This window comes from Gasterosteus aculeatus, chromosome 8, assembly GCF_964276395.1.
Source record: "Gasterosteus aculeatus chromosome 8, fGasAcu3.hap1.1, whole genome shotgun sequence".
NCBI classification, from domain to species: domain Eukaryota; kingdom Metazoa; phylum Chordata; class Actinopteri; order Perciformes; family Gasterosteidae; genus Gasterosteus; species Gasterosteus aculeatus.
In genome coordinates, this window is record NC_135695.1 from 20,851,399 (window position 1) to 20,864,593 (window position 13,195).

General features: G+C 45.9%; 1 protein-coding gene across 1 annotated transcript; it reads right to left on the bottom strand.

Annotated features, from left to right (window-relative positions):
• Positions 1-2,148: 2,148 nt before the first annotated feature.
• dpt (dermatopontin) lies at positions 2,149-10,257 on the bottom strand. The gene is made up of 5 exons (XM_040185355.2): positions 10,170-10,257; positions 5,833-6,325; positions 3,480-3,605; positions 2,721-2,828; positions 2,149-2,587 (listed from the first exon to the last, which is right to left on the bottom strand). Exons 2-5 carry the CDS (start codon positions 6,111-6,113, stop codon positions 2,521-2,523), a joined length of 582 nt encoding a protein of 193 aa, XP_040041289.1. The 5' UTR covers positions 6,114-6,325; positions 10,170-10,257; the 3' UTR covers positions 2,149-2,520.
• Between the last annotated feature and the right edge of the window lie 2,938 nt (positions 10,258-13,195).

The following is a 13,195-nucleotide window of genomic DNA, read 5'->3' on the forward strand; positions in this document are numbered from 1 at the left end:
ACACAGATTTTAGCTGATTTGAATTCATTCACACTGAAAAAACTTGTTTTGGAGCACGAACAATAAAAGGATTTTCTTCGTGAGTTTTTTTTTCCGGCTGCACAGGAACGTCGCTGGATCACCGCTAATGAGCTGTGGCGTTAAACCGGCAGCAGACTTACTGCGGATCCCAGAACACACAAAAACATCACATGTTTCACAGAGGATCGCTGCTCGAGGCCCGGAGAGGCCCGGAGCCCCGGACGCGCTCTCCTTGTTGATCATTTTTTCCCTTTTTTATTTTGGATTCGTCAGCTTTTTTTCAATCTCATCACTTCTGGCTTTCACACACAGGGGGGGGGGGGGGGGGGGGGTCTTTCAATCCTTGTTCAAAAACAACACAATCAAACAACCAAAAAAAAAGAAAAACAAACTGATCAAAGCCCAGATTCACTTCTTCTCTCAACTTTCACAATAAAAGCCCATAAAAACTGTTTAGCAGAGTGTGTCAGCGAAGGACACTCAATGAAGAAACTTCACAGATTAACCTGAAACTGACCCGATCCGGTATCAAGGCGGGTTCGGTTCTGAGTGATTCATCACGACTTTGATGACCCCTCTGCTTTCATCGTCGGGTGAAAGGTCAGGCCATGAAAACCTACGAAGAGAATAATGATAAATGCATCTTTATCTTCATCATCATCCTTGAGGATTGGTGAAGCGTGAGCTTAATAAAAAGACTATTAACAGGTAGAATTGTGTTTAAATCACTCATTCGGTGCATCTGGTGCGGAAAGCCGTAGCTGGTTTTCATCCCTCTTTCCTCTGCAGCTCCGTCAGAAAACTTAATTATAAACGGTGGAGCAACAGATCCAAAAGAGATCTGCTCCATCACACCGGAGTGGATGTTGTTTTGAAAGGATTGTTTCTCATCCAGCTGTAATGAGGCTCCCAACCAGTCGGCCTGTTCCCACGGCTCTGCTTGAGGATTGGTCAGAACCGAGTAAGCTCAAACCCGAGGGGGGGTGGACTTTGTAAATCGAGGTGGTTTTAAAGTAACGTGAACTGACTACGACCTCTAAACAGCCGATTGTGTGGCGGCTCTCGACGTGTTCAGTTCATGGAAAGTATTTGGGTTTAGGAGAGATTATTAGCGGGAGAAAAGGAGCCGCGGCGACGACGTAAAATAAGTCAGCGTACAGCTTTTGCTTTTTACACGGAACACAAACAGACTGCTGGTTTCCATGGAGATGGTGAACACCAACCACGTGTCCTCCTTTACCAAACAAAAACACTTAAATAGTTCCATTTGGGAAAAGTTTCTGAACTGCTCACTGAAGTAAGATTAGATGACAAATAAATCCACGTTGAAAAAGTCGCCGATGTCGTGGTCATTTTGATCTTTTCTGGGTGTGAATTGTTCAAATCCGTTGTTTGGATTCTTTGACGTTGACCCAGAGAAACAATCATTACACCTTTAAACAATATAAAAACCCCTTAATGAGGACGTGGGTCCCGGGGGAACGTGGGACCCTCAGCAGACGGGTGGTTGGCCTCCGTCCTCTGGCCCCGGAGGGGGACAGCTGCGCATCGCCGCGGCGTTTGGCCCCGCCCCCCCCGGGACGCCAGCTGCCGTAAACAAACAGCCGCGGGAGCCGCTGGCCCCGTCCCCGGATATCTTCAAGCCGGAGCAGCCGGCCGTCGCTTGGCTCGCTGCAGCGGGCCCCAGGAGGCTGTATTTACATATTTATATGTAGAAATGAATAACAGAGAGGAACGAGGACAAAACGGCTGCTAATGGCCGTTAGCTCACTTCACCTGAAGAACTTCTCACCTTCAGTGGCTTTGAATTAGAGCTCGAAAGTTCATACTATTCGAATTTGTAAGTTTCTACAGCTTAGTCGCAGCGGACCGGTCTCTTCTTCTATTTGAGCGGCGTCTGTTTAAACCCGCGGGGCCCTCGGGGGTCACCGGGGTCACCGCAGTTGATCCCTGATGTCAGAACCTTCCAGCGGCGTGTTGTGGAAACACGGCGTGTGGAGTCGAGCCGAGAGTCTTTCTCTCCACGCGCAGGTTTCTGCTGCTTGTTGTTGTTATTTCATCTGTTTTCCCGTCATGACGTTGACTTTTGAGAGCACAACTTTTACACACGAAAAAAAAGACTTCACGTCGTAGTCCAGAGAGGTTTTAATCCTGTTTCAGTCAATGCAGTTACATGAGTTAGGACAGTTTACGTGTAATTAGAAGCGATTTCATTCAAAGCTCGTGTTGATTCTCACTTTGCAACACAACCATTGGTGTCTGCAGGGAAAACATCTCCATCGAAACGCTCACATGAGGCCCATTCAGAGTCTCTGCTGCACTACCTTCGATGTGAGCAGTTCATGTTCAGTGCGAAACTAAAACAGGTGATGTTGAGCCATGGATCACAAACCCGTCCGTTAAACGTATAATGTGTGTTAGTATCGTGTTTTTGTTTTAATGTGCGAGTAAATATCGGTTCAAACCGTTCATGTGTGGGAAATAAAGCAGATGACAAGTCTATAAATTTTCAAATTCACAATCAAAGTCTGTCATCCTGCACAGGATGTACTTCCACTGCCGATCTCTGAAACAAAGCACAAGACAAACGCAGCATCAGCATCGGTTAGTTTTCTTTTCTTCCAGCCAGAAGAGGATTTCCTGATGGAGTCTAGATCCAAACGGATTCACACATTATTAAAAAGTGGGGAGCGCTACACCTCAAGACTCCGCTGAAGGTGGTCTGAGCTCCTCGGATGAAGTATCCGTACGAGGGAACCACGAGCTCCGCCTCCTCTCGGTAGTTCTCAGGGATGTCGCTCGTCTTCCTGCGGACGGCAAAAGCAGCGAGCATAATGTTTGATTGTGAAATTAATTTTTACAACTTTTTGGAGAAATATACTAATTAGCTTTTGTTTGCAGAGGTTAAGAGGAGAAGACGGATACCAGTCTGAAAACATGGAGCTACAGCAGGAGACGGTCAGCTGACCAACATTTTGAATGTTATCGTTTTTGCCGTGTTATCTTTTTGTAGCCAGTGACGTAGATACTTTATATACTTCCATGATAGGAACCTAAGAAGCTTTACGGCCTATTTAACTCTAAATGGACCATAACTCACTAAATGAACATCACGCTGTATTGAAGAAGACTAGAAACTAGAGACTGAGACCATAAACTCATGTTTACACTGTTTACTGAGGGAATAAATGAGGAGAGAAGTGGAGTCATTTACTCATAGACTTCTATGGGAGCAGAGGAGTCGCCCCCTGCTGGTCACTGCAGAGAATGCAGCTTTAAGACTTTTCCTTTTTAGCGGCGGAGGTTGCCGCCTGAGCTAACGTCTCCTGCTTTATATGGAACGACAGCTACCAGAGTGGTGTCAATCTCCTTATCCAATAAATAACTCAAGTTAGATGAAAGAACACGTTGTTTCCCAAAATGACAAACTCCTTTAAGGAAGCCGCGTGACCACGTACATGCAGGAGTAGGGGCATCGGCGTTTGTAGTAGCAGCAGTAGAACTGCCATTCCCGGTCCAGAACCGACTCAAAGTACTTGCTTTGGACGCCGGCCACCAGGCCGTTACGAGTGCACGTTGAAGACCTACGAAGACAAACGGGAGACATTTTAAGTCTTGACAGAAAACAACCTCTCCCCCACCCCCCCAATCTCCTGCAGCTTACATTCTTTTCTCCGCTGAACAAAGTGCTTCTCTATTGTTTGAGGTAAATGGTGGTTTGTTGATCGTGCAGGCGGTTTACGGCCCAGAGGCTCCACCGTCACCACAACAACATCTGAGAATACCAGGGTCCTGCTGGAGCTGCAAAGTGTGGGCGCTTGTCATGGAAACACGGACTCGGCCCTCAGCCATTCAGCCAGTGGGGGCAGATTCCCCGCAGGGGCAACGGCCTAACGGGGGTAATTAAAACAGGCCGCTTTGATAATGAGAGGCAGCCGTGGTCTGTCTTTGAATCGGAGGCAGATCCCCCAAATCAACCTGAAGAGCACAAGAACAAACCCCCGTCTGACCAGAAGAAGTAATGTGAAGCAGACGTTGACGTATGATTCAAGCTGCTGTTTACAGCGAGAGACGATTCTCCCTCCCAGAAGGTTATGAAGGTCCTTTGATTCATTTCAACTTTCCAACCACTTGGTTCAAAGTCTGTGTGTGTTTATTTGAAACACAGAGGAAGGAAAAGCGCTGCATTATGAGGTCCAAAAGAAATGTGTTGGCTCTCAGGCGCCGTTGGACATCAACCTGCTGGACAAATCGTTGTTACGGTTTGCTGGAGGAAGTCCTGTTCCCAGGAACTGCCAGTTTATACCAGATACAGTGATTCATGCAGGAGGACCTGGCTGTGTTCCTCTGAATTGAATGTTTCTCACAGAATTTGTTTGACAGTTTAGTTTGGAGAAAAGCAGGACAGCGTTTCAAAAGGGATGTTTAGGTCACGCAGGGACCATTTTAAAAGGACCACAGACATCTTCCGGTCCACAGTAGTCCTCCGGTCTTTAGAAGTCCACATATGTCTTTAAGCTCCACCCGAGGACGTGAGGTCTGGGGTCTTGTTCACACAACACCTCTAGCGTCGGACTCTTGGAGCCTCCTTTGTTGTCTGCAGGTACGATGTCAGTCAGAAGACACCCGGTCTCACAGCAAAACGTGTAACAGCCACGTTGTGGAACGTGGGATTCTCACGCTTTATCCCCAAAATCGTGACAATACTACGTTTTGTTTCGGCCCGTTCGTTTACATCGCCTTGCAACTACGTCACTAGAAACTAATAAACGGAAGGTCTTCTACATTCTCTGATAGAAGATTGTGAAAACATAACGCATACTTCTCACTAGAAATGCCGTCGAAATGCTTTCTTAAAACGAAACGTTGTATTGTCACACTTTGTCCCCAAAAGCGTGAGAATACCACGTTCCACAACGTAGCTACTACACGAAGACACCTGAGACACACAGTAAAACCACCAAATGTGTGATGCAATCTTCCTTCAGGGGGAACCAGGACAGACACACGGGCCCAAGATGTTCCTGTGACGTGGCCTCCACATAGATCGAAATGTTTATCTGATGAACAAACATGTTCACATCTGCTGAACAGAGTCGAGGAGCAGCTGCTCGAGGAGCTTCCAACACAACAACTGCGATCTAGCTCCGATCTGCGTTTGTGGTCTGCGTGCACCAAAAGTTCCAACGATATAAGAATATGTTGATGTTCTTCGTGTTTTAGGATCGTTCTTTGAACGTGTACTCAGGGCTCACTCACAACAGGAGTCTCGATGGAGGTTCCTACGTCTCTTTCCTGTTCACCTGGAGATGTGAACACAAACCAGAGAAACACCCATACTTATAAACACTGTGGTCGGCGACAGGTTTTTGGATGCGAATATCTCAACAGCGGCTTAAAGAGGGAGGCTGAGCTCACGCGGTCCAACGAGTCCTCCACCGATGGAACACTTTGATAAAACCAGATTCTGACGCGATGAAGCATTTAGACGTGATGGGACACGTCGGGACATCGACCCGTTAGGGACAGAGGAGATGAAGGTGATGAAGAAGAGGCATGAGGTTGATTAACAGCTGTAAATACATTCGTGGGAATATTGAGTTTGAGCAGAAAACAGAATATCGTATTGCAGGTCAACGTCGTCCCTGTGGCCACATATCATTCAGCATCATTTCTTAAGGTTAATCCCTGTTGACTGAGACAATAAATGTCACCAGCTTCTCGTCCTTCAAACCCACCGAAACCTCTGGAGCAGCCATCAAACAATCCATTACACTCTAAATTTCACAGAGCGGCGCCGCTGCGACCCACCACTCCATCCCGGCTCGGTTGATGTCGTCCCACCAGCAGTCGCTGGGCTCGCCGAGGCCCTCCGGCGTTGGCTGGCACTCAAACGACCACAGGCGGTCCGAGCCGTCCGCCTCGCTGAAGTAGCTCCTGGTGGCCACGAGGACCTCCCCGTGGGGACACTGGAAGTTGAAGCCCTGGCGGTAGCCGTTGACCCAGGACATGTCGTGGTGGTCGTGGGACTGGGCGCCCGCCGTGGCGGACAGAGACGCCAACGCCGCCAACGCCAACAGAGCGGGATGCATGTCTGAAAGCGGTCGGTCCGTCTGCCGCTCCTTCCCCTCGGCCGACTCGCTTTAAAGTCCTCCTCGTCTACTTGCCGCCCAGATGTTCAGCAGCCGGGCCTCGTGTGCAGTCTGCTGCTCTTGGGATTCGTCCAAGAGTGGACTCTGTTTACGATTCATGAAGTGGAACCAGAAACAGAACCTTCCCAGTGCAGACGGGTTCCTTAAATGACCTTCAGATGCAGATTGAAAAAAAAAAGATTTTTAGAGCACAGCCTCAATCTATCAATAATAGGGTGATATGCCGTGGAGGAGTTTTTATTTATTCAGGGCATAATTACTTATTTTATGTACAAAAAACACTTATTTAATGTCACAAATTTAGTTTTTTCCAATAAAATTATTATTATTGTCCCTGGCTAAATACTGACAATAATAACCCTGTACTGCTGTGATGTTGCTGCTCTTCCTCTTCTCCTTTTACAAATTATTATTAGTGTCTCTTTGGAAGGTTATTCTTTTGTTTCAGTTTTAGTTAATTTAATTTAATTTAATTTAATAATTTAATACTTCTATCTTATTATATTGTATATAATGTGTATCTTTTTATTCTATTTTCTTCCCAGTACATGCTGCTGTGATACCAAAATGATCCCCTCTTGAGGGATCAATAAAGTATCTATCTATCTATCTTTCTATCTATCTATCTATCTATAACAAATGCACTTATTTCATATGATTCAAACCTCCTCCACAATCTTTTCATGAACAAAGTATTTTTCTTGCACAAGTAAACACAAAAAATGAACCTTTGTTGGAAGTTTATTAATTCAAAATACACTGTTTGCATGTAACATGTGCGAACTGAACCTGTCGCACGAACACAAGAGATTCCCTTTAAAAGATATAAAGCGAGTGAAAACTCTGTTTTGCGTATCAACTGATTAAGGAAACATAGATTGGAAAAAATATATTAATCATAGCGATGTTACAATATTAAAAGCCTACATCGATCAATAGCTGATGTGCACACATTCAGGTCATTAAATGAAGGGGTCAGAGTGTTAATGGGACTTTGCTTTTACCCAGCAGGGGAACATCCATCATTCCTGTGGCTGTAAATGAAGCTGATCTGCACAGATACACTCCACTTAGTGTTGTGAGTGAGGAATCACTCGTCCATTTCCCTGCCTGGATCACAAGAAGACCACTTCTATATTTCCCAGTGATTATCTTGCTGCTGTGAAACATCTGGAGCTCTTTAAGAAGCTGGCTGAGGCTTGTTATCTTATCGAGGGACAGTTGGTCCCACTCACACTTTTTTTTATGTCGTAAAAGATGCAGCTTGTTATGTTCACGCCAAGATGTCACAGGAGTTATAAAGTCCTCCCGGTTAAAAATGTTCAAAGAATCCACACACGCGACACCTCGTCTGCGTCTGGTCGACTCGTTGCCTTTGTTCATTTTGGTTGGATGCATTGAGATCCATCAAGTCACACGTGAAACTAACTGAGATACTTTTCTAAAGATGCAGATCGTTGTGTGATGATCCGCTGCAGAGAGAAACATTATTTTACCATCAGTAACTGTTTATTATCAGCTTTAGGTTATGTTCCAATTAGGCCGCGAGGTCGATATAACCAGCAGGATGACCTGCCACGGGTGTTGCCGTTTGTGGGGAGTTAAATCGTTTTTTGAACGTGACAGGACGAGCGTGGAAGAGCCATGCGTTAAGATCATTTGATGATGTCACCAATGAATAAAATAAAGGACAATTAAAGACGGAGATGTCTAAAGGACCATTTGAACGGGTCAGAACAAACTGAACCACCAACCAACTTATATTCTTCCACAAGAAATGCAGTTTGCTGCTGCGGGACGATTCACTCCAGGAAGTCTCCTTTTTATTTTGTCTGCTCTGTGCTGATGAATCCATGATCACTCATTAGAAGAAGCATTTCTATCCAGGCGTTATTTTGCACACACAGAGGGAGCGGCGTGCCGCCGTGAAGGCAGTTACGGGGTCGGGTGTCTCGCTCAGGGACACTTGGACGTGGGACATGGAGCAGCCGGGGTCCCCGGCGCGGCCTCGCTGCTCCATGTGCCACCGTCGTTGTTTCATAAACAATGATAGACAACGATCAACGTAAACCTCTTCTGCCCACCCGACGTCTGGAGACGCTCCTGAGAACCTGATCCCATCTGAAGAAGATCCACCTCCAAGCATCTGAAGACGAACAGCAGCTCGCGTCGAGGAGGAGTCCAAGTGGAGCAGAGCTGTGAGGTTTTTAATAGAAACAGTTGTCTATTTAAGCGTCTTTATTTAGAACAGTGCTGCTGGGCGATGGAGGCTTCATTCATAACAGTTCTGATTGTGACGGATGTGACCGTGTGATGTGAACACGTGAACGTCTTTTCCAGCATAAATATTTGGGGCTTTAGTCCACATCTGCTTTTCATCGAATCCAACATCAGCTTTATCGGTCTCAACCTGCACCGCTGAACCCGCTCTGCTAATGGAAGTGCGGAGAATCATTGACGTGATTGACTTTAAACTACGAATGAACCCGGACGGACAAAGCGACTCACCTGAGGCTCTAACCCACGAATGAACGGCCTGAAACGCGACCGTCCGCGTGGCATGTGGGGCTCACACAACCGCCACTGTCGCAAAGCCGAAAGGTCTCCCGGCAGGGCCCCGTTTCCGCATCGGACCTTCGCTGCCTAATAGTGCTTCACTGATGCAATTAAGAGGCCGGCTGAAAGGCCACCAGGATAAGATCTCCGGAGGACAAACGTCTCGTCTGCGGGCTGTAACCTGGTTAGAGCGCCGCGGCTCCTGGGAGGATGCGTCCCAGCCGGAGAGATGAGATAGTGGGAGTATTTCAGGCACACGACACCCCCGGCCCCACTTAGTCGGCTTACCGCCCCCCCCCCCCCATCAGGCCTCGAAGGTTATCTGGGAGAAGAGACGGCGCGTTGATGAAGGACATCTTCATCTCACAAACGACAGCGCGTGTCTTTGTGTTTCATGATTTCATATTAATACAGTTGTGTTAGTTAGTCAGTAAACATGAGTTCCTGGTCTCAGTCTCTAGTTCCAAGTCTTCTTACAGCATGATGTTCATTCAGTAAACGATGGTCCATTTAGAGGCAAACAGACCATAAAGCAGGGGATGCTTTAGGGCGGGGCTACGCGCTGATTGACAGGTCTGTATCTCGTACACATACGCCACTCCTCCTCAGATGTGATCACGTCCTGTTTAAATGACCACGTACACCCTGATACAGAGTATGGATGAACGACGCCGCTCCCTGATTGGCTGAGAATCTTCTGATCTGAGAAGACCTCAGAATCCTCTTCTGTTTGGTGCAAAAAATTAACCCTAAACCTGAGTTTTTATTGTTAAAACCTAATAAAACTTGATGTCAACAACAGACACTGTTATGTTTGCAGCTACAGGAATGTTGGCAGTTGTTTTTTTGTGTTTTTTTTGCTGAGTGCCGCAATGACACGAATGGATAATCAGTTACTAAGGGAAATAATCCAGCCAGACACCGGGAGGAGTGTGTGTGTGTGTGTGTGTGTGTGTGTGTGTGTGTGTCATTGTTCACACTGAAAGTGATGTACCATAGCCAATGTTTAGCAGGGTCATGTGACCTCACACCCCCCAAACTCTGACCCATTAACACAACTACAACACAAAAGCACCGAAGCAAACAAGTGCAAATTAATAAAAACCAACACCTTCACCCTGTATTCACGAGGACATCTGTGGATCAAACGGATAATCATTTCAACGGTAGAGAGCTGGTTCTCTGGAATAAATGAGGAACACTTTAGTGCAGTATTTTGAATCAGATTACGTCCACTCTCATTGTCATTTATTAGATCCTATTAGATCATCTCTAGCAACAACATGTGAAATGTAATCCTCATGAATCTCATCTTGGGGAAGGAAACACAGCTACTGCTCTGCTTGTTTACCAGTCTCATGGTAATCAAATATATATGTATATATATATATATATATATACACACACTGTACATATATGTATAGAAAAGAAGAAACTGACCATATTTATTTTCACCACACGCTGGCTTGGCTTGTTTCCAGGCAGCTAAGCTGACAGTCTGCTGGCTCGTTCAGCAGATTCTGTAAATGTTGAACTGTCCCTTTATTCCAGCGGCGACTCAATCCGAGAGACGTAACAGATCACGACCACGAGAACACGTGGGTTTGGTTTTTGGTCTGTTACCGTCAACATAAGTAAAGGAAATGACAGAAAAGAAATGACTAACCGACCAAAAGATCAACTCTTACTCAAAGTCTCCAGTTTAAAAATGTCGATGATCAGTTTGTTCATCCATCCATCTGTCGACATGTGTGTGTATGCAGCATATACATGTATCACATTCAAACAGCTCCACATTTTCATCATACAAGGTATCTTCACTTTTATTTTATACATTTACATCAACGCCTGATTCATCTCCAAATCTCATTTATTCATTAACGGAAAAAAAGCAAAGCGGATCATTTCAGCGTGAAACCAGAAGCTCGCGTGGTCCAGAGAGGTCGTTGTTGTCTGTGTGAAGACTGAAAGGTGGAGATGAGGGTGGTGGTGGTGGTGGAACAGAACCTTTGAGATGTTGGAGACTTTTCCCTCGCCGATGCGATGATGGGAATTTATGTGATGATGCACTTAATCGATTTTTAACAACAGAACTGGAACTGCTGCCACCCGTCGCCCTTCGTCTCGCTCCTCCTCCTCCTCGCCCTCGCCCTCTCTTTGGCTTGTCGAATTGTCAATTGCCAATTGCTTGACGATTGTCCTTTTCTGCTTGCGGCTATTGTTCAATTTACCAACGTTAAGACAACGTGCTTCCTGCGACCACCTCCTTAAATAACCAACACCCTTAGTTTCCATCCTTTTCCCAGCGGAGGTCATGCTGCTCCCTCAGTGAACCGAGCGTTGCTCCTCAAGCGTTCCTTTGAAGGAGACCAGACTCCGGTGACGTAAACAGAGAAGGTGAGACGTGATTTAAGGTGTAAAGAACGCTCGCTGACATCACGAGCCGCCTCCAATGCAGAATACTGTGATGTAATTAGAACAAAGGCGTCACGTCTAAACGTGTTCAGAAGCCGATGTTATTGGACCATCATGTGACAGCAGAGGCTGCTTGACCTGCGACGGGATGAAGAAGGGAGAAGGTCAGACCATAAACATTGTCCTCCTCCCCCTCCTCCTCCTCCTCTTCCTCCTCCTCCTCCTCCTCCTCCTCCTCCGCTAATAACCCTTAAACTCTCGTCAACTTTTCCAGGCAGAGGTTGGTGGCGTTTGAGCACAAAGACCCGTCTGTGTGAACAAACACACAGCGGTTAACGGGGATGAAATGAGTTTTCCTCCACAAAACGCTGAACATTCACCATGTTGCTCCATATAATTCATAAAGACTCTGAATATCTGAGGCAAGATTGTGGAAAAAAGGTTTATTAACAACATTTATCAAATGAATGTCTTTTTGCGAGAGCTACAGCTGGATTTATCCGTGCATCCCTCTGTTGGATTATGACAATAAAGGATCCTGTATTTCTTGAGTTAAGAAGTTGTGACGTCTTTGTGTGTAAAAAAAGAGGTTCAGCACATTAAAACTTTTGAATATCCCTCTAACCTGCCATCATAACGTAAAGATAACAACACGTTCACAAACTGAAGCCGACCATTTCTCAGCCAGACAGTTTTTATTGCATGAAATTCATGCGTGAAATTAACATCGGCAGAATATTTCATCGTGTTGAAAGGTGCGTATAAAACAAGAGCAGACAAGTTTAAGAAATCATACAAAGAAGGACAGAAAAAACCAGCAGGACGAAAAAGCAAAGTGAGGAGAACAAATGGTTTCAACTGAAGAGCTGAAAGCGAGAAAAAGAGGAGCAGCAAAGTTGGTAGAGAGTGTTTGTTTTGAGGTTTGGGGGAGTGTGTGTGTGTGTTTGTGTGCGTGGGTTTCTGTACCTGTGTGTGTTTGTGTGCGTGGGTTTCTGTACCTGTGTGTGTTTGTGTGCGTGGGTTTCTGTACCTGTGTGTGTTTGTGCATGTGTGGTCTTGTTGGGCCTGAGAGGTGTTGAATGATGCTTAGTGATAACAAACAACACATTTAAATGACATTACATTATATTACAGGTCATTTAGCTGACGCTTTTAATAAGCCAATTCACAATTTGCTATAGATAAGTGGCATGTACTTATTATAAGTACAATTTCTGAAGCGGTGAAGAGGTGTGTCTTTAATTTGCGGCGAAAGATGCGAACAAAGGATTCTGCATTTCTTGAGTTAAGAAGTTGTGATATCTTTATGACATTTAAAAACAAAGTAAAAAAAAAGAGGTTCAGGACATCTACTCATAAGTACACGAGTACTGTAGACAAACGGTACACCAATAGCCTCTCGATTGTATACATTCACACACGTAAACAAAAGAAAACATTTATAAATTGGTGAGCGAGAGAACAAGAGTGAAGAGGGGAGAAAAAAAAGAAAAGGGGTGGAGTTGCCCCACTAACCAATGTCACGCTTTGCCCCGGGCATCAGATTGAGCAAGAAGCGGGTTTTACTACTTTAAAGCAGCCTTTGTGTTTTGATGGCGGTAGACGGGATGGAGCTTTCTCTGTCACACAGCTGCGTTCTGTCTACCGGCCACCAGGGGGCGACTCCTCTGACCGCGCAGAGCTAGAAAAATAACTACTTCTTCTTCTATGTTTGATATTGTCGTTTCATGTATAAATCAAAAACGTGTTAAAATGATCATTTTGAGCAATCGATAGATGTAGCCCAGGTGTCTCCGTCTCTGGCAGGACGCCGTCCTCGTCCCCGCCGGCACGCCGCACAGACTCGCCATTGTCGACGGGCCTTTGGTCCGGCTCACTCGCCGCATACCAGACCGGTCCACAGGCCGGCTCAGAATGCTGCACCTCCCGGTCGTCTTGGCAAAGCCTCCATCTATGTCAACAGAGGGCCGCTGTGTTATCACTGCGGAATCAATAGGCCTCTGCGGGAGTCTATTACACTGTTTACTCACGACGGTGTGAAAACACAGCAG